This window comes from Haliotis asinina, chromosome 1 (assembly GCF_037392515.1).
Source record: "Haliotis asinina isolate JCU_RB_2024 chromosome 1, JCU_Hal_asi_v2, whole genome shotgun sequence".
NCBI lineage: Eukaryota > Metazoa > Mollusca > Gastropoda > Lepetellida > Haliotidae > Haliotis > Haliotis asinina.
The window spans coordinates 7,584,902-7,606,994 of NC_090280.1; the positions used below are offsets into that span (position 1 = coordinate 7,584,902).

General features: G+C 37.4%; 1 protein-coding gene across 1 annotated transcript in view; it reads right to left on the reverse strand.

The window, feature by feature from the left end:
- Window positions 1–22,093, reverse strand: part of LOC137286914 (uncharacterized) — an 81,846-nt gene that overhangs the window by 24,179 nt on the left and 35,574 nt on the right. Inside the window, exon 6 of the mRNA XM_067818980.1 lies at window positions 18,242–18,363. Within this exon, the coding sequence (XP_067675081.1) occupies window positions 18,242–18,363 (122 nt within the window). The remainder of the gene's footprint in view (window positions 1–18,241; window positions 18,364–22,093) is intronic.

Here is a 22,093-nt window from a genome sequence, read left to right on the forward strand (position 1 = left end):
ATTTCTTTTAAAAAACCTATAATTAAATATGAATTAACGCTGGTAAAAAGATCCTTCATTGTTTTAACTGTAAAATATTTATCCCTTGTGATGGAGAATTCAACACAGTCAAGCAGACTATGCTTGACCGTGACTGTCTCATCACAAGGGATACAAAACGGAGGATCCTCACCTTTTAACAGGTGCACATGAGTATATCTAGTATGGCCAATACGACATCGTCTTAAAATAACCTCTTCAAATCTGGACTGACAACCCAAGTGAGTGTAACCAATGTAGGGTTTTATTTCATGTAGTTTGTTGATACCTACTTGAGTGTCCCACTTCTTCTGCATCAGATCACGGATGTAAGACCTAATGTTAGCTTTATAATCAGTGTAGGGAATAAGAAGTGGTGTCACAGATTGTTTGAGTGCTGCCTTAGCAGCAAGGTCAGCCAGTGTATTCCCAGAAATGCCCACGTGGCTGGGTAACCAACAAAATACGATGTCGTATTGGCCAGTGGCAAGATCATTATGCAATTCAATAATTTCTATTAAAAGTGGATGTTTACAAGAAATATTTTTAATAGTCTGAAGGCAAGAAAGAGAGTCTGAATAGATTATATATTGTTTACGTTTAGGGTGTCTTTGAATATATTTAACAGCCGTTAGTATGGCGTTGGCTTCAGCTGTGAAAATAGAACTGTTGTCTGGCAATCTAGAAGATATTGTTCGGGATCCAATGACAGTGGCACAAGCTACTGCGCCACCATCCTTGGACCCATCTGTAAATAAGGGTTTGTAATTGCTATATTTAGTTTTTAATTGGTTATATTCTTGTTTATACTGTAATTCATTAGTTTCTGATTTTTTAAATGAAGTTAATGTTAGGTCGACTTGAGGCCTAACCAACTGCCAAGGAGGAGAAGAAAGAAGACGAGAGGGAGCTATGTTTTTCAGCTTAATGCCGGCCGAAGAGAGAAAGGGTTTAATTCTGTGCCCTAGAGGTGGAACCAGAGAAGACTTCTTGTCATACAAATCCCCATAAAGTGGATTGAAGACACAGTTATATGCAGGGTTAGATTCATTAGAGTATAATTTAGTAATGTATTGTAAGGATAATTTTATACGACGTTGTGTAAGAGATGAACAGAATCTAATAGTTTCAGGTTGCTTTTGCAGGCTCCACCATATACAATGGAACCATAATCATGTTTGGATCGCACCAATGATCTGTATAAATGAAGGAGGGTAGTTTGATCCCCTCCCCACTTAGAATTGGAAACAACCTTCAGCAAATCTAGTGCCTTCAGGCATTTAACTTTAAGAGATTTAATGTGTGGTAAGAAGGTTAAATGAGAATCGAAAATTACACCCAAGAATGTAGCCTCCTTTACAACTTTGATTGGAGTGCCATTTAAAGATAGTTCTGGGTCTTTATGCGGTTTATATTTTCTACAAAAGTGTATACAATTAGTTTTTGTTTGAGAAAATTTAAAGCCGTTTTCAAGGCACCATTTATTTATTTTATTTAAACACAACTGTAATTGCCGTTCAATGGTGCGCATATTTTTACCACGACAAGAAATATTAAAATCATCCACAAAAATTGATCCATCGATTGAATCAGTTAAAACCTTTGAGAGACTGTTGATCTTAATACTAAACAGAGTGACAGACAAAATACTGCCTTGCGGGACACCCTGATCCTGAGTATAATGGTCAGACAGGGTTGAACCCACTCTGACTTGAAATTGCCCGTCATTTAAAAAGTTGGATATAAATTGAGGCAGGTACGAAAGCCTAATGCTGACACTTTTGTAACACAAAATATTTTTTTTCAAAGACAATTCTCGTTACTTCAATTATTTACTCGTTGCTTCGAGTATTTTTTCGTTATTTCAATACTTTTCTCGTAACTTCGAGTATTTTCTCGTTATTTCAAATATTTTTTCGTTGCTTCGATTAATTTTTCGTTATTTCGAGAATGTGTAGGGTGTAGCTTGTAGGGTGTGTGTGACTATGAGGATGTCATCTTGATCGGGGCAGATCTCCTAAAATATACATGCTAGCTTCGTCAAACTTAGAAATTAAGAAAAATAAAATCGAAGCAACGAGAAAATATTCGAAATTTCAAGTTTTTTGAAAGAAACTTGAAGCAACGAGAAAATATTCGAAATTTCAAGTTTTTGAAAGAGACTTGAAGCAACGAGAAAGATACTCGAAATTTCAAGTTTTTGAAAGAAACTTGAAGCAACGAGAAAATACTCGAAATTTCAAGTTTTTGACTGAAACTTGAAGCAACGAGTAAATATTCGAAATTTCAAGTTTTTGAAAGAAACTTGAAGCAACGAGAAAATATTCGAAATTTCAAGTTTTTGAAAGAAAATTGAAGCAACGAGAAAGATACTCGAAATTTCAAGTTTTTGACTGAAACTTGAAGCAACGAGTAAATATTCGAAATTCCAAGTTTTTGAAAGAAACTTGAAGCAACGAGAAAATATTCGAAATTTCAAGTTTTTGAAAGAAAATTGAAGCAACGAGAAAGATACTCGAAATTTCAAGTTTTTGACTGAAACTTGAAGCAACGAGTAAATATTCGAAATTCCAAGTTTTTGAAAGAAACTTGAAGCAACGAGAAAATATTCGAAATTTGAAGTTTTTGAAAGAAAATTGAAACAACGAGAAAGATACTCGAAATTTCAAGTTTTTGAAAGAAACTTGAAGCAACGAGAAAATACTCGAAATTTCAAGTTTTTGAAAGAAACTTGAAGCAACGAGTAAATATTCAAAATTTCAAGTTTTTGAAAGAAACTTGAAGCAACGAGAAAATACTCGAAATTTCAAGTTTTTGAAAGAAACTTGAAGCAACGAGTAAATATTTAAAATTTCAAGTTTTTGAAAGAAACTTGAAGCAACGAGAAAATATTCGAAATTCCAAGTTTTTTAAAGAAGCCTGAAGTAACGAGAAAATACTCGAAATTTCAAGTTTTTGACTGAAACTTGAAGCAACGAGTAAATATTCGAAATTTCAAGTTTTTGAAAGAAACTTGAAGCAACGAGAAAATATTCGAAATTTCAAGTTTTTGAAAGAAACTTGAAGCAACGAGTAAATACTCGAAATTTCAAGTTTTTGACTGAAACTTGAAGCAACGAGAAAATACTCGAAATTTCAAGTTTTTGAAAGAAACTTGAAGCAACGAGTAAATATTCGAAATTCCAAGTTTTTTAAAGAAGCCTGAAGTAACGAGAAAATACTCGAAATTTCAAGTTTTTGAAAGAAACTTGAAGCAACGAGAAAATACTCGAAATTTCAAGTTTTTGACTGAAACTTGAAGCAACGAGTAAATACTCGAAATTTCAAGTTTTTTAAATAAACTTGAAGTAACGAGAAAGTACTCGAAATTTCAAGTTTTTGAAAGGAACTTGAAGCAACGAGCAAATACTCGAAATTTCAAGTTTTTGAAAGAAACTTGATGTAACGAGAAAATATTCAAAATTTCAAGTTTTTGAAAGAAACTTGAAGCAACGAGAAAATATTCAAAATTTCAAGTTTTTGACTGAAACTTGAAGCAACGAGAAAATACTCGAAATTTCAAGTTTTTGACTGAAACTTGAAGTAACGAGAAAATTCTCGAAGTAACGAGAAATTAATCGAAGCAACGAAAACAATATTTGAAATAACGAGAAAATATTCAAAATTTCAAGTTTTTGACTGAAACTTGAAGCAACGAGAAAATACTCGAAATTTCAAGTTTTTGACTGAAACTTGAAGTAACGAGAAAATTCTCGAAGTAACGAGAAATTAATCGAAGCAACGAAAAAATATTTGAAATAGCGAGAAAATACTCGAAGTTACGAGAAAAGCATTGAAATAACGAGAAAATACTCGAAGCAACGAGTAAATAATTGAAGTAACGAGAATTGTCTTTGAAAAAAAAAATATCTTATGCTACAAAAGTGGCAGCATTAGGCTTTCGTAGGCAGGCGGCCTCGTAATCCAAAGTCATGTAAATCTTTTAAAATCCCATGTTTCCATGTCGTGTCGTATGCTTTTTCTAGATCGAAAAACATTGACACAGGGTGTTGTTTATTAATTATGGCATTCTTAACAAAAGATTCTAAACGCACTAAATGATCGATGGTACTTCTATTTTTACGGAAACCACATTGTATATCTGTTATTAGGTTATTAGTCTCCAAGTACCAAACAAGTCGATTATTTATCATGCGTTCCCTGGTTTTGCAAACGCAGCTCGTTAGTGAAATTGGTCTATAATTCGATGGATCAGTATGATCACGTCCAGGTTTAGGGATGGGCACAATTATGGCATCTCGCCACGAGGGAGGAAATTTTGCGGTTGTCCAAATGTCATCAAATATATGTAAAAGTGTCTCTAAACAGGATTCTGGCAAGTGCTTCAGAAGTTGATAATGAATACCATCAGCTCTGGAAGCAGTATCGTGAGCTTGGTCAAGGGCAGTATGAAGTTCATGTATTGAAAAGGTTTCATTGTAGTCTTCCCCATTCTCTGAAGTAAAATTAATATATTGTTTTTCCTGCTGTTTTTTATATTTTTGGAATTCAGGTACATAATTTGATGAGGAAGAATGTTTCGCCAAAGTCTCACCAAGTTTATACGCAATATCTGATTTATTAGTCAATAACTGATTCCCATCTTTAAGATGGTGAATACTAAGTTTAGAGCCCTTACCTTTTATTTTCTGGACCATGTTCCACACCTTTGAAATTGGTGTACGTGAATTTATTTTTGAAACGTAATTTTGCCATGACTGGCGTTTATTTTGTTTAAAAGTACGCCTTGCTTGAGCATTTAAAATTTAAAATTTGTTTAAATTATGGACCATAGGATGGCGACGGAAATACTGTTCAGCTTTCTTCCGGCCCTTCCTAGCTTGTTTGCAGTCAGCAGTAAACCATGGTTTACGTATGTGTGGATTTGAAGAGGACTTCGGGATACATTCATCAGCTATTTGAAGAAGTTCTTTAGAGAAGATTTTTATCGGATCAGAAACATCACCAAAAGCATCAGGTGTTAGTTTTGCAGAGCAGCGAATTTCATACAAATCCCAGTCGGCTTTAGCAAAGTTCCATCGTGATGATGGAGGGACATCAGAAGGTGTCACAAATTTTAGAATGGTAGGAAAATGATCACTTCCACAGAGGTCATCGTGGACTGACCATTCGAATTCTGTAAGCAAATTAGAAGCAACTAGTGATAAGTCAAGGCACGAATACGTGCCAGTGGCAGGATGTAAACACGTGTGAGAACCATCATTAAAAATGCACAAATCATTATGCAAGGAAAACTCTTCAAGTACTTTGCCCTTGGTATTTGTATCATGAGAACCCCAAATTGGGTTATGACCATTTAAATCACCCATGACAACACATGGCTTAGGGAGCTGGTCATATAGAGCCTGGAGTTCAGATTGTTGAAGTGAATAGGAGGGCGGTATATACAAAGAACAAAGAGTAAACACTATGTTTAATGTAACTCGGACTGCAACAGCTTGAAGGGGCGTAGCTAGAGGAACAGGACTGTGAATCACACCCTGTCACACTAGTACTGACGATCCACCAGTAGCTTTAACTCCCGCGGGAGAATAGTGATGATATGAATTGTAAAGCCGTAAATCAAATTTATCTCTTGTCTTAAGCAAAGTTTCTTGTACACAAATTACCGATGGTTTGTAATCTTGAATTAATAACTGCAGAACATTGAAATTATTCTGAAGTCCACTACAATTCCACTGTATAATGTGACTTGCACTCATGGTGGGTTAATGGGTGAACGAGAACGTGAAGGAAGAACATTCCTTTTGGTTTGAAACGGAGTAGTAACCTCCATTTCCAGCGGTTCAAAAGAATTTTGAACCTCTACAGGTGGTTGCGAAGAAGGTGGCGCCTCCAAGTGTTGAAGCACCTTCGTCTTTTTTTTCTTGTGTTTTTTTTCTTTCCTTGTTTGACGAAGAACGTTGTTCTCAGTGTCAGAAAGTTCTGGAGATTCTGGCTCTGTGATCTTCAATGGTGGGCTTTCGGTTTGAGAAGCCGAAGTATTTGTCATTTGACTTGATAGGATACTTTCACTTACAGATATTTGTTTATCATGAATCCATGAAATTTCAGTCTGGCACGATGTAGTCACTGTAGTAACGTTTTTCATAGGGGCAGGAGAAGATGCTACAGCTGAAAAGGATAATGTACTTGGAACTGAAAACGGATCTGGCACCAACTTTTTGGCTTCAAAATAAGAAAGATTGTTTGTGCATTTCACTTTCATAATTTTTGACTGATAAACGAAGACGGGACAGGACCTGGACGAGGCCAAATGCTCACCATCACAGTTTGCACACTTTATTGCATTGTTGCAATCAGAATTGGCATGAGTACCACCGCAGCGAGAACATATCTGAGTGCGACTACAAGTTCTGGCACCATGACCAAATATTTGGCAATGGTAACACCTGAGAGGATTTGGAACATAAACATCAACTCCGATGTTGAAGTATCCGGCTTTTATTGATTTTGGGATAGTTGGCAGGGCAAACGTGAAAAGATAAGTGTTGGTTTTTATCATAGTGTCATTTTGTTTCCTTGTAAATCGCTTAACAGCAATTACTCCTTGGTTTTTGAATTCGACCAGAAGCTCCTCCTCGCTCATGTCAGAAAGACAACGAGCACGATCTCGAATTATTCCACGGCAGGAGTTAAGTGTATTGTGTGCTGAGACAACAACCGGGACATTTACAAACTGCTTTAATCCAAGCAGATTGACGGACTGTTGTCTTCGTATACATTCCACAAGAAGTGAGCCAGAGCGGAGTCGAGTGACGTTTTTAACTTCTCCACAGGCACCTTTGATGCCCAAGGATATGGCAAACGGATTCAACTTGATCGCATTATCATCGGAAGATGAAATGACAATAAATCTCGGCCAGTAATCATTAACTTCAGGTGTAACTTCCTCATCAGATGATACACAATCAACATGACGGCGTTTATTCTTCGACGAACCAGAGTATTGGTTGAGAGACATGGTGAGAGAATTATATTCGGCAAACTTGCTCCCCACCCGCCATCGAGTGTCAACAAAGGACGTTGTTGCAGAGGAATCCAGTCTGCGTCACCAGGGCTACAAGTCTGCTATACTCCAGCAAATGTAACACGAATAGCTATATTTGTCTACCAAAGTGACTGTCCAGCTGGTTCTGCACATGACAGAAATTTGGAGACCTACAGAATTCGGAGGTTGACATTAACCAGATTGGCCCATGAGCCACCGCCTTCTGACGTAGGACTCTAGGCAAAAACTGTAGATATTTTTTACAAATGTGAAGCCCAAACAGAAAAGAGTAGGATAGTAGACTCAAAACATGGTATGTCCAACACAGGGCTTGACATGACCAGCCGATTGATAGAATCGGGCCCATTCTACCACCCGTCTAGGTGAAGTCAGGGCCAAAGTGGTGTGTTGAGCAGTAGGAACACGGTTCCAAGAACCCACTGCCCTCAACCACCAGGATCCCCTCCTCCACCGACACAGGGCCGCAACCCACGGCAAACGGGTTGGTGTACCAAATATCCCCCCGGGTCCACTACGGGGGTGTCGGCGAGCTCTTAGCGTTACCCAGCACCCACCACGAGGAGGTGGCTCGCCACGGGTGCCTTGAGATATGAACACAGAAGAGTGACATACAACACGTGAAGTGATAATTAGATTTACTGGAAACCCTGTATGTATATAATCAGTCAATGAGGCCAGATAAAAAGAACCTGTATGATGTGAACACAACAGTGTGATATACACCTTTATTAGTGGCAATATAGGTGGCTTTTGTGATATTCCAGGAACTAGAGAGGCATACTCCTTGATACCATAACGTAAAGGTTGTCATCTCTCTGTCTGTCTCGTATTGAATTAAAAATCCAATTTTTGCTATTGTTCATTGTAAGTGTGATGCCGACTAAATATTTTTTTCCTTCATTATTAATTCGGTTTTCTTGTTCTACGTGTTGTTGGTTTTTGTCTTAAGGGGGTCCAAGGTTGTTGTTTTTCCCCGGGGGGATTTGTCTGCAGACCGCGTGTGATCGCGTGTGATGATTCTGTTATATGATTCCAAGGTGACACCTACAATACCTGATTTGCACCCACAATGAACATGCAGTGCATGGATGTATTGGCTATTACCAGAGGCAGATCCTCCCGAGTTGACTGCAACATTGTGCACAGGTTGCTGCTCACTTCCTCCATAAGGGGGGCGTACTGTTAATTCAGATACCTGTTAACCCAACAAGAAACAAACATAGAAACATTCAGCTTCCTGAGGTTGCTAATTTATGCACATTTAAGGAGTGATACCATTATATGGATAAACAGTGAGCGTCAGTTGTCATTTACAAAGCAAGTAATTTATACACCCACACCTAACACCTGCACCGAAAATTGTGGTTTGCACCAAATTTAGTGTAAGCAGATGCAAGTGCATGTTATGAATATATTCCCATGTCACATATTCAGCGTGTAATTACAAAGCAATCCTAAAGAGTCGTTATCATTCAAATTAGGATCAATATTTGTGAGGAAAGTTAGTTTCATATCTCATAGTGACATGTTAACATTATTTTGAGATATATCCTTCCTCATTAAATGTTACCGGTTTACAACATGTGACCGCTCATTCGCTTGCATAGTCACACATGTGTTGTGACATACCAAACACTCTCAAAAGCATATTAGGATGATAACAAGAGTTACTCTTGTGCAAATCAGTTTACCTTTCTTTTGACGACAAGGAAAATGATGATGGCGAGGACGATGAGACACAATGCGGCACCAACAACTCCAGCAATAATAACTATAGTTGAGCTTGTGGCTATTTGTCCAATTCCTTTAATTTCTGCATACGGAGTATTCAGACAAGGTCAGACATTACGTCAGAAAACAGACATGTGTCGGTTTACTTTGAACAAAACAATCAGAACGAGTGAGTGAGTGAGTGAGCCATATCTCAGCCATATCGTGACGAGAACATTCACAATGAAAAAGAGCATATATACATCATAAAAACCTGTCGACGAAGGACTAGAACTAGAATATCACAATTTCAATTAAAACTAACATGGAAAGTTAAAACTAATAACACTATTTAGACAATACAGGAAAAAAACAGACTATAGATCGCCAGCAACAGAGGGTAGATCACCACACTAGGAACCATGGGGACTTACAGTACCTTTGCTACCTACATGGTCCCTAGTTGGATTTACACCATCCCTTCAGCTGCTGGCGATTGTATGAAAAGTTAGCCGAAATTAAAAGAACATGAATACTACGATTAAAATCCTGGTAGACTCAAATTTACTGTGAATGGTTGTGGACTTGCGTACCCTCTCAGGAGAACAATAATTTTACAATACTTCAACCCCCTTTGAGGGTACAGCCACCAACAATTCAATTTCTTTTAAAAAACCTATAATTAAATATGAATTAACGCTGGTAAAAAGATCCTTCATTGTTTTAACTGTAAAATATTTATCCCTTGTGATGGAGAATTCAACACAGTCAAGCAGACTATGCTTGACCGTGACTGTCTCATCACAAGGGATACAAAACGGAGGATCCTCACCTTTTAACAGGTGCACATGAGTATATCTAGTATGGCCAATACGACATCGTCTTAAAATAACCTCTTCAAATCTGGACTGACAACCCAAGTGAGTGTAACCAATGTAGGGTTTTATTTCATGTAGTTTGTTGATACCTACTTGAGTGTCCCACTTCTTCTGCATCAGATCACGGATGTAAGACCTAATGTTAGCTTTATAATCAGTGTAGGGAATAAGAAGTGGTGTCACAGATTGTTTGAGTGCTGCCTTAGCAGCAAGGTCAGCCAGTGTATTCCCAGAAATGCCCACGTGGCTGGGTAACCAACAAAATACGATGTCGTATTGGCCAGTGGCAAGATCATTATGCAATTCAATAATTTCTATTAAAAGTGGATGTTTACAAGAAATATTTTTAATAGTCTGAAGGCAAGAAAGAGAGTCTGAATAGATTATATATTGTTTACGTTTAGGGTGTCTTTGAATATATTTAACAGCCGTTAGTATGGCGTTGGCTTCAGCTGTGAAAATAGAACTGTTGTCTGGCAATCTAGAAGATATTGTTCGGGATCCAATGACAGTGGCACAAGCTACTGCGCCACCATCCTTGGACCCATCTGTAAATAAGGGTTTGTAATTGCTATATTTAGTTTTTAATTGGTTATATTCTTGTTTATACTGTAATTCATTAGTTTCTGATTTTTTAAATGAAGTTAATGTTAGGTCGACTTGAGGCCTAACCAACTGCCAAGGAGGAGAAGAAAGAAGACGAGAGGGAGCTATGTTTTTCAGCTTAATGCTGGCCGAAGAGAGAAAGGGTTTAATTCTGTGCCCTAGAGGTGGAACCAGAGAAGACTTCTTGTCATACAAATCCCCATAAAGTGGATTGAAGACACAGTTATATGCAGGGTTAGATTCATTAGAGTATAATTTAGTAATGTATTGTAAGGATAATTTTATACGACGTTGTGTAAGAGATGAACAGAATCTAATAGTTTCAGGTTGCTTTTGCAGGCTCCACCATATACAATGGAACCATAATCATGTTTGGATCGCACCAATGATCTGTATAAATGAAGGAGGGTAGTTTGATCCCCTCCCCACTTAGAATTGGAAACAACCTTCAGCAAATCTAGTGCCTTCAGGCATTTAACTTTAAGAGATTTAATGTGTGGTAAGAAGGTTAAATGAGAATCGAAAATTACACCCAAGAATGTAGCCTCCTTTACAACTTTGATTGGAGTGCCATTTAAAGATAGTTCTGGGTCTTTATGCGGTTTATATTTTCTACAAAAGTGTATACAATTAGTTTTTGTTTGAGAAAATTTAAAGCCGTTTTCAAGGCACCATTTATTTATTTTATTTAAACACAACTGTAATTGCCGTTCAATGGTGCGCATATTTTTACCACGACAAGAAATATTAAAATCATCCACAAAAATTGATCCATCGATTGAATCAGTTAAAACCTTTGAGAGACTGTTGATCTTAATACTAAACAGAGTGACAGACAAAATACTGCCTTGCGGGACACCCTGATCCTGAGTATAATGGTCAGACAGGGTTGAACCCACTCTGACTTGAAATTGCCCGTCATTTAAAAAGTTGGATATAAATTGAGGCAGGTACGAAAGCCTAATGCTGACACTTTTGTAACACAAAATATTTTTTTTCAAAGACAATTCTCGTTACTTCAATTATTTACTCGTTGCTTCGAGTATTTTTTCGTTATTTCAATACTTTTCTCGTAACTTCGAGTATTTTCTCGTTATTTCAAATATTTTTTCGTTGCTTCGATTAATTTTTCGTTATTTCGAGAATGTGTAGGGTGTAGCTTGTAGGGTGTGTGTGACTATGAGGATGTCATCTTGATCGGGGCAGATCTCCTAAAATATACATGCTAGCTTCGTCAAACTTAGAAATTAAGAAAAATAAAATCGAAGCAACGAGAAAATATTCGAAATTTCAAGTTTTTTGAAAGAAACTTGAAGCAACGAGAAAATATTCGAAATTTCAAGTTTTTGAAAGAGACTTGAAGCAACGAGAAAGATACTCGAAATTTCAAGTTTTTGAAAGAAACTTGAAGCAACGAGAAAATACTCGAAATTTCAAGTTTTTGACTGAAACTTGAAGCAACGAGTAAATATTCGAAATTTCAAGTTTTTGAAAGAAACTTGAAGCAACGAGAAAATATTCGAAATTTCAAGTTTTTGAAAGAAAATTGAAGCAACGAGAAAGATACTCGAAATTTCAAGTTTTTGACTGAAACTTGAAGCAACGAGTAAATATTCGAAATTCCAAGTTTTTGAAAGAAACTTGAAGCAACGAGAAAATATTCGAAATTTCAAGTTTTTGAAAGAAAATTGAAGCAACGAGAAAGATACTCGAAATTTCAAGTTTTTGACTGAAACTTGAAGCAACGAGTAAATATTCGAAATTCCAAGTTTTTGAAAGAAACTTGAAGCAACGAGAAAATATTCGAAATTTGAAGTTTTTGAAAGAAAATTGAAACAACGAGAAAGATACTCGAAATTTCAAGTTTTTGAAAGAAACTTGAAGCAACGAGAAAATACTCGAAATTTCAAGTTTTTGAAAGAAACTTGAAGCAACGAGTAAATATTCAAAATTTCAAGTTTTTGAAAGAAACTTGAAGCAACGAGAAAATACTCGAAATTTCAAGTTTTTGAAAGAAACTTGAAGCAACGAGTAAATATTTAAAATTTCAAGTTTTTGAAAGAAACTTGAAGCAACGAGAAAATATTCGAAATTCCAAGTTTTTTAAAGAAGCCTGAAGTAACGAGAAAATACTCGAAATTTCAAGTTTTTGACTGAAACTTGAAGCAACGAGTAAATATTCGAAATTTCAAGTTTTTGAAAGAAACTTGAAGCAACGAGAAAATATTCGAAATTTCAAGTTTTTGAAAGAAACTTGAAGCAACGAGTAAATACTCGAAATTTCAAGTTTTTGACTGAAACTTGAAGCAACGAGAAAATACTCGAAATTTCAAGTTTTTGAAAGAAACTTGAAGCAACGAGTAAATATTCGAAATTCCAAGTTTTTTAAAGAAGCCTGAAGTAACGAGAAAATACTCGAAATTTCAAGTTTTTGAAAGAAACTTGAAGCAACGAGAAAATACTCGAAATTTCAAGTTTTTGACTGAAACTTGAAGCAACGAGTAAATACTCGAAATTTCAAGTTTTTTAAATAAACTTGAAGTAACGAGAAAGTACTCGAAATTTCAAGTTTTTGAAAGGAACTTGAAGCAACGAGCAAATACTCGAAATTTCAAGTTTTTGAAAGAAACTTGATGTAACGAGAAAATATTCAAAATTTCAAGTTTTTGAAAGAAACTTGAAGCAACGAGAAAATATTCAAAATTTCAAGTTTTTGACTGAAACTTGAAGCAACGAGAAAATACTCGAAATTTCAAGTTTTTGACTGAAACTTGAAGTAACGAGAAAATTCTCGAAGTAACGAGAAATTAATCGAAGCAACGAAAACAATATTTGAAATAACGAGAAAATATTCAAAATTTCAAGTTTTTGACTGAAACTTGAAGCAACGAGAAAATACTCGAAATTTCAAGTTTTTGACTGAAACTTGAAGTAACGAGAAAATTCTCGAAGTAACGAGAAATTAATCGAAGCAACGAAAAAATATTTGAAATAGCGAGAAAATACTCGAAGTTACGAGAAAAGCATTGAAATAACGAGAAAATACTCGAAGCAACGAGTAAATAATTGAAGTAACGAGAATTGTCTTTGAAAAAAAAAATATCTTATGCTACAAAAGTGGCAGCATTAGGCTTTCGTAGGCAGGCGGCCTCGTAATCCAAAGTCATGTAAATCTTTTAAAATCCCATGTTTCCATGTCGTGTCGTATGCTTTTTCTAGATCGAAAAACATTGACACAGGGTGTTGTTTATTAATTATGGCATTCTTAACAAAAGATTCTAAACGCACTAAATGATCGATGGTACTTCTATTTTTACGGAAACCACATTGTATATCTGTTATTAGGTTATTAGTCTCCAAGTACCAAACAAGTCGATTATTTATCATGCGTTCCCTGGTTTTGCAAACGCAGCTCGTTAGTGAAATTGGTCTATAATTCGATGGATCAGTATGATCACGTCCAGGTTTAGGGATGGGCACAATTATGGCATCTCGCCACGAGGGAGGAAATTTTGCGGTTGTCCAAATGTCATCAAATATATGTAAAAGTGTCTCTAAACAGGATTCTGGCAAGTGCTTCAGAAGTTGATAATGAATACCATCAGCTCTGGAAGCAGTATCGTGAGCTTGGTCAAGGGCAGTATGAAGTTCATGTATTGAAAAGGTTTCATTGTAGTCTTCCCCATTCTCTGAAGTAAAATTAATATATTGTTTTTCCTGCTGTTTTTTATATTTTTGGAATTCAGGTACATAATTTGATGAGGAAGAATGTTTCGCCAAAGTCTCACCAAGTTTATACGCAATATCTGATTTATTAGTCAATAACTGATTCCCATCTTTAAGATGGTGAATACTAAGTTTAGAGCCCTTACCTTTTATTTTCTGGACCATGTTCCACACCTTTGAAATTGGTGTACGTGAATTTATTTTTGAAACGTAATTTTGCCATGACTGGCGTTTATTTTGTTTAAAAGTACGCCTTGCTTGAGCATTTAAAATTTAAAATTTGTTTAAATTATGGACCATAGGATGGCGACGGAAATACTGTTCAGCTTTCTTCCGGCCCTTCCTAGCTTGTTTGCAGTCAGCAGTAAACCATGGTTTACGTATGTGTGGATTTGAAGAGGACTTCGGGATACATTCATCAGCTATTTGAAGAAGTTCTTTAGAGAAGATTTTTATCGGATCAGAAACATCACCAAAAGCATCAGGTGTTAGTTTTGCAGAGCAGCGAATTTCATACAAATCCCAGTCGGCTTTAGCAAAGTTCCATCGTGATGATGGAGGGACATCAGAAGGTGTCACAAATTTTAGAATGGTAGGAAAATGATCACTTCCACAGAGGTCATCGTGGACTGACCATTCGAATTCTGTAAGCAAATTAGAAGCAACTAGTGATAAGTCAAGGCACGAATACGTGCCAGTGGCAGGATGTAAACACGTGTGAGAACCATCATTAAAAATGCACAAATCATTATGCAAGGAAAACTCTTCAAGTACTTTGCCCTTGGTATTTGTATCATGAGAACCCCAAATTGGGTTATGACCATTTAAATCACCCATGACAACACATGGCTTAGGGAGCTGGTCATATAGAGCCTGGAGTTCAGATTGTTGAAGTGAATAGGAGGGCGGTATATACAAAGAACAAAGAGTAAACACTATGTTTAATGTAACTCGGACTGCAACAGCTTGAAGGGGCGTAGCTAGAGGAACAGGACTGTGAATCACACCCTGTCACACTAGTACTGACGATCCACCAGTAGCTTTAACTCCCGCGGGAGAATAGTGATGATATGAATTGTAAAGCCGTAAATCAAATTTATCTCTTGTCTTAAGCAAAGTTTCTTGTACACAAATTACCGATGGTTTGTAATCTTGAATTAATAACTGCAGAACATTGAAATTATTCTGAAGTCCACTACAATTCCACTGTATAATGTGACTTGCACTCATGGTGGGTTAATGGGTGAACGAGAACGTGAAGGAAGAACATTCCTTTTGGTTTGAAACGGAGTAGTAACCTCCATTTCCAGCGGTTCAAAAGAATTTTGAACCTCTACAGGTGGTTGCGAAGAAGGTGGCGCCTCCAAGTGTTGAAGCACCTTCGTCTTTTTTTTCTTGTGTTTTTTTTCTTTCCTTGTTTGACGAAGAACGTTGTTCTCAGTGTCAGAAAGTTCTGGAGATTCTGGCTCTGTGATCTTCAATGGTGGGCTTTCGGTTTGAGAAGCCGAAGTATTTGTCATTTGACTTGATAGGATACTTTCACTTACAGATATTTGTTTATCATGAATCCATGAAATTTCAGTCTGGCACGATGTAGTCACTGTAGTAACGTTTTTCATAGGGGCAGGAGAAGATGCTACAGCTGAAAAGGATAATGTACTTGGAACTGAAAACGGATCTGGCACCAACTTTTTGGCTTCAAAATAAGAAAGATTGTTTGTGCATTTCACTTTCATAATTTTTGACTGATAAACGAAGACGGGACAGGACCTGGACGAGGCCAAATGCTCACCATCACAGTTTGCACACTTTATTGCATTGTTGCAATCAGAATTGGCATGAGTACCACCGCAGCGAGAACATATCTGAGTGCGACTACAAGTTCTGGCACCATGACCAAATATTTGGCAATGGTAACACCTGAGAGGATTTGGAACATAAACATCAACTCCGATGTTGAAGTATCCGGCTTTTATTGATTTTGGGATAGTTGGCAGGGCAAACGTGAAAAGATAAGTGTTGGTTTTTATCATAGTGTCATTTTGTTTCCTTGTAAATCGCTTAACAGCAATTACTCCTTGGTTTTTGAATTCGACCAGAAGCTCCTCCTCGCTCATGTCAGAAAGACAACGAGCACGATCTCGAATTATTCCACGGCAGGAGTTAAGTGTATTGTGTGCTGAGACAACAACCGGGACATTTACAAACTGCTTTAATCCAAGCAGATTGACGGACTGTTGTCTTCGTATACATTCCACAAGAAGTGAGCCAGAGCGGAGTCGAGTGACGTTTTTAACTTCTCCACAGGCACCTTTGATGCCCAAGGATATGGCAAACGGATTCAACTTGATCGCATTATCATCGGAAGATGAAATGACAATAAATCTCGGCCAGTAATCATTAACTTCAGGTGTAACTTCCTCATCAGATGATACACAATCAACATGACGGCGTTTATTCTTCGACGAACCAGAGTATTGGTTGAGAGACATGGTGAGAGAATTATATTCGGCAAACTTGCTCCCCACCCGCCATCGAGTGTCAACAAAGGACGTTGTTGCAGAGGAATCCAGTCTGCGTCACCAGGGCTACAAGTCTGCTATACTCCAGCAAATGTAACACGAATAGCTATATTTGTCTACCAAAGTGACTGTCCAGCTGGTTCTGCACATGACAGAAATTTGGAGACCTACAGAATTCGGAGGTTGACATTAACCAGATTGGCCCATGAGCCACCGCCTTCTGACGTAGGACTCTAGGCAAAAACTGTAGATATTTTTTACAAATGTGAAGCCCAAACAGAAAAGAGTAGGATAGTAGACTCAAAACATGGTATGTCCAACACAGGGCTTGACATGACCAGCCGATTGATAGAATCGGGCCCATTCTACCACCCGTCTAGGTGAAGTCAGGGCCAAAGTGGTGTGTTGAGCAGTAGGAACACGGTTCCAAGAACCCACTGCCCTCAACCACCAGGATCCCCTCCTCCACCGACACAGGGCCGCAACCCACGGCAAACGGGTTGGTGTACCAAATATCCCCCCGGGTCCACTACGGGGGTGTCGGCGAGCTCTTAGCGTTACCCAGCACCCACCACGAGGAGGTGGCTCGCCACGGGTGCCTTGAGATATGAACACAGAAGAGTGACATACAACACGTGAAGTGATAATTAGATTTACTGGAAACCCTGTATGTATATAATCAGTCAATGAGGCCAGATAAAAAGAACCTGTATGATGTGAACAAAACAGTGTGATATACACCTTTATTAGTGGCAATATAGGTGGCTTTTGTGATATTCCAGGAACTAGAGAGGCATACTCCTTGATACCATAACGTAAAGGTTGTCATCTCTCTGTCTGTCTCGTATTGAATTAAAAATCCAATTTTTGCTATTGTTCATTGTAAGTGTGATGCCGACTAAATATTTTTTTCCTTCATTATTAATTCGGTTTTCTTGTTCTACGTGTTGTTGGTTTTTGTCTTAAGGGGGTCCAAGGTTGTTGTTTTTCCCCGGGGGGATTTGTCTGCAGACCGCGTGTGATCGCGTGTGATGATTCTGTTATATGATTCCAAGGTGACACCTACAATACCTGATTTGCACCCACAATGAACATGCAGTGCATGGATGTATTGGCTATTACCAGAGGCAGATCCTCCCGAGTTGACTGCAACATTGTGCACAGGTTGCTGCTCACTTCCTCCATAAGGGGGGCGTACTGTTAATTCAGATACCTGTTAACCCAACAAGAAACAAACATAGAAACATTCAGCTTCCTGAGGTTGCTAATTTATGCACATTTAAGGAGTGATACCATTATATGGATAAACAGTGAGCGTCAGTTGTCATTTACAAAGCAAGTAATTTATACACCCACACCTAACACCTGCACCGAAAATTGTGGTTTGCACCAAATTTAGTGTAAGCAGATGCAAGTGCATGTTATGAATATATTCCCATGTCACATATTCAGCGTGTAATTACAAAGCAATCCTAAAGAGTCGTTATCATTCAAATTAGGATCAATATTTGTGAGGAAAGTTAGTTTCATATCTCATAGTGACATGTTAACATTATTTTGAGATATATCCTTCCTCATTAAATGTTACCGGTTTACAACATGTGACCGCTCATTCGCTTGCATAGTCACACATGTGTTGTGACATACCAAACACTCTCAAAAGCATATTAGGATGATAACAAGAGTTACTCTTGTTCAAATCAGTTTACCTTTCTTTTGACGACAAGGAAAATGATGATGGCGAGGACGATGAGACACAATGCGGCACCAACAACTCCAGCAATAATAACTATAGTTGAGCTTGTGGCTATTTGTCCAATTCCTTTAATTTCTGCATACGGAGTATTCAGACAAGGTCAGACATTACGTCAGAAAACAGACATGTGTCGGTTTACTTTGAACAAAACAATCAGAACGAGTGAGTGAGTGAGTGAGCCATATCTCAGCCATATCGTGACGAGAACATTCACAATGAAAAAGAGCATATATACATCATAAAAACCTGTCGACGAAGGACTAGAACTAGAATATCACAATTTCAATTAAAACTAACATGGAAAGTTAAAACTAATAACACTATTTAGACAATACAGGAAAAAAACAGACTATAGATCGCCAGCAACAGAGGGTAGATCACCACACTAGGAACCATGGGGACTTACAGTACCTTTGCTACCTACATGGTCCCTAGTTGGATTTACACCATCCCTTCAGCTGCTGGCGATTGTATGAAAAGTTAGCCGAAATTAAAAGAACATGAATACTACGATTAAAATCCTGGTAGACTCAAATTTACTGTGAATGGTTGTGGACTTGCGTACCCTCTCAGGAGAACAATAATTTTACAATACTTCAACCCCCTTTGAGGGTACAGCCACCAACAATTCAATTTCTTTTAAAAAACCTATAATTAAATATGAATTAACGCTGGTATAAAGATCCTTCATTGTTTTAACTGTAAAATATTTATCCCTTGTGATGGAGAATTCAACACAGTCAAGCAGACTATGCTTGACCGTGACTGTCTCATCACAAGGGATACAAAACGGAGGATCCTCACCTTTTAACAGGTGCACATGAGTATATCTAGTATGGCCAATACGACATCGTCTTAAAATAACCTCTTCAAATCTGGACTGACAACCCAAGTAGGTGTAACCAATATACGGTTTTATTTCATGTTATTTATTTATACCTACTTGGGTGTCCCACTTCTTCTGCATCAGATCACGGATGTAAGTTCTAATGCTAGCTTTATAATCAGAGTATGGAATAAGAAGTGGTGTCACAGATTTGTTGACTGCTGCCTTGGCAGCAAGATCGGCCATTGCGTTACCAGAAATGGCTACGTGGCTGGGTAACCAACAAAAGACGGTGCCGTATTGGCCAGTGGCAAGCTTATTATACAATTCAATAATTTCAATTTAAAGTGGATGTTTGCAAGAGATATTTTTAATAGCCTGAAGACAAGAAAGAGAGTCGGAATATATTATATACTGTTTACGTTTCGGGTGTCTTTGAATATATTTAAGAGCTGTCAGTATGGAGTTAGCTTCTGCTGTAAAACTAGAACTATTATCTGGTAATCTAGACGATATTGCTCTGGATCCAATGACAGTGGCACAAGCCACAGCGCCACCGTCCTTGGACCCATCTGTAAATAAGGATTTATAATTGCTATATTTATGTTTCAGTTGATTATATTCTTGTTTATACTGTAATTCATTCGTTTTTGATTTTTTAAATGTCGTTAATGTTAGGTCCATCTGTGGCCTAACCATCTGCCAAGGAGGAGAAAAAAGAAGACGGGAAGAAGCTATGTTTTCCAGCTCAATGCTGGCAGCAGAAATAAGTGGTTCTATTCTTAAACCAAGAGGCGGAACAAGACAAGATTTCGTATTGTATAAATCCTCATAGAGGGGATTGAAAACACAGTTATATGCAGGGTTTGACTCATTTGAATGATGATGGTTCGTCAGCCTCGACATACAGGCTGTCAACAGGTGAAGTTCTAAAGGAGCCAAGACAGAAGTCTTAGACCTTGATGATGGACTGAATCTAATAGTTTTAAGTTGCTTTTGCAGGCTCCACCATAGACAAGGGAGCCATAGTCAAGTTTAGAACGCACGAGAGATCAATATAGCTAGAGAAGGGAAGCTTGATCCCCTTCCCATTTAGAATTTGAAACCACTTTCAACAAGTCAAGAGCTTTCAGGCATTTAGTCTTTAGTCATTTAATATGCGGTAAAAACGTTAAGTGTGAGTCAAAAATGAGACCCAAGAACTTAGCTTCCTTCACAACTTTAATTTGTGTGCCATCTAGAGACAGTTCAGGGTCTTTATGTGGTTTATATTTACGACAAAAATGTATACAGTTAGTTTTCGATTTTGAAAATTTAAAGCCGTTTTCAAGACACCATTTATTAATTTTCTTAAAACACAACTGTAGTTGTCGTTCAATGGTATGCATATTTTTACCCCGACAAGAAATATTAAAATCATCCACAAAAAACGATAAATCAATTGAATTGTTTAAAACTTTTGATAAACTGTTTATCTTTATACCAAAAAGTGTGACAGACACAATACTGCCTTGTGGAACACCCTGATCCTGATTGTAATGATCAGACAGGGTAGAACCCACTCGGACTTGAAATTGTCTGTTATTTAAAAATTTGCCTATGAATTCAGGCAAACGACCTCGCAAACCGAAATCATGTAAATCTCTCAGAATGCCATATTTCCAGGTTGTGTCATATCCCTTCTCAAGATCAAAAAAGATAGACACAGCATGTTGTTTATTAATTAGTGCGTTTTTAACAAATGATTCTAAACGCACTAAATGATCGACAGTACTTCTGTTTTTACGGAAACCACATTATATATCTGTGATAAAGTTATTTGTTTAAAAGTACCAAACAAGTCGATTATTTATCATGCGTTCCATGGTCTTGCAAACACAGGTAGTTAACGAAATCGGACGATAATTGGATGGATCCGTATGATCACGTGCAGGTTTAGGTATTGGTACTACTATAGCATCACGCCATGAAGAAGGAAATTTCCCGGAAGTCCAAATATCATCAAAAATTGACAAGAGCGTCTCTAAACAGCATTCTGGTAAGTGCTTCAGGAGCTGATAATGGATGTTATCAGCTCCAGTAGCAGTGTCATGAGCTTGATCAAGAGCAGTATGGAGTTCATGAATAGAAAACGTTTCATTATAATCTTCCCCATTATCAGAATTGAAATTAATAGTTTTCTTTTCTTGTTGTTTTTGATATTGCTGAAATTTAGGTGTATAATTCGAAGAGGAAGAGTGTTTAGCGAGAGTTTCGCCCAGTTTATTCGCAATATCTGATTTATCAGTAAGTAATTGATCTCCATGTTTAAGATGATGGACAGTAGATTTAGTACCTTTACCTTTAATTTTCTGGACCATGTTCCATACCTTGGACATGGGTGTCCGAGAATTTATTTTGGACACATAATTTTGCCAAGATTGGCGTTTGTTCTGTTTAAAAGTACGCCGTGCTTTAGCATTTAAAAAATCTGGATAATACACTTGATAAGTCTATTATTTTTCTCAACTCCTAATTTCAAAAGGGACTCTATTGACTTGGTAAACCTCGCACTCATAGTTGAACCATGGTTTTCTTATGTTTGGAACTGCAGAGGAATTTGGTATGCACTCATCAGCTATGGAGTTCAGCTGACCAGAAAAGCATTTAATAGCATCAGGAACGTCAATGAAACGTTCGGGTTTAAGTTTCTCAGCACACAGTGTTTCATATTAAGCCCAGTTAGAATTTTTAAAATTTCGCCTTGATGATGGAGGAACATCAGATGGAGTTACAGCTTTTAATATAGTAGGAAAATGGTCACTTCCACAGATGTCATCGTGCACTGACCATTCGAATTCATTTAGTAGTACTGAATTTGTAAGTGACAAGTCAAGAGCAGAATAGGTCCCTGTACCAGGGTGTAAATATGTGTTGGAACCATCATTATAAATACATCAATTATTGTCAGAACAAAAGTCCTCCAACAATTTCCCTTTA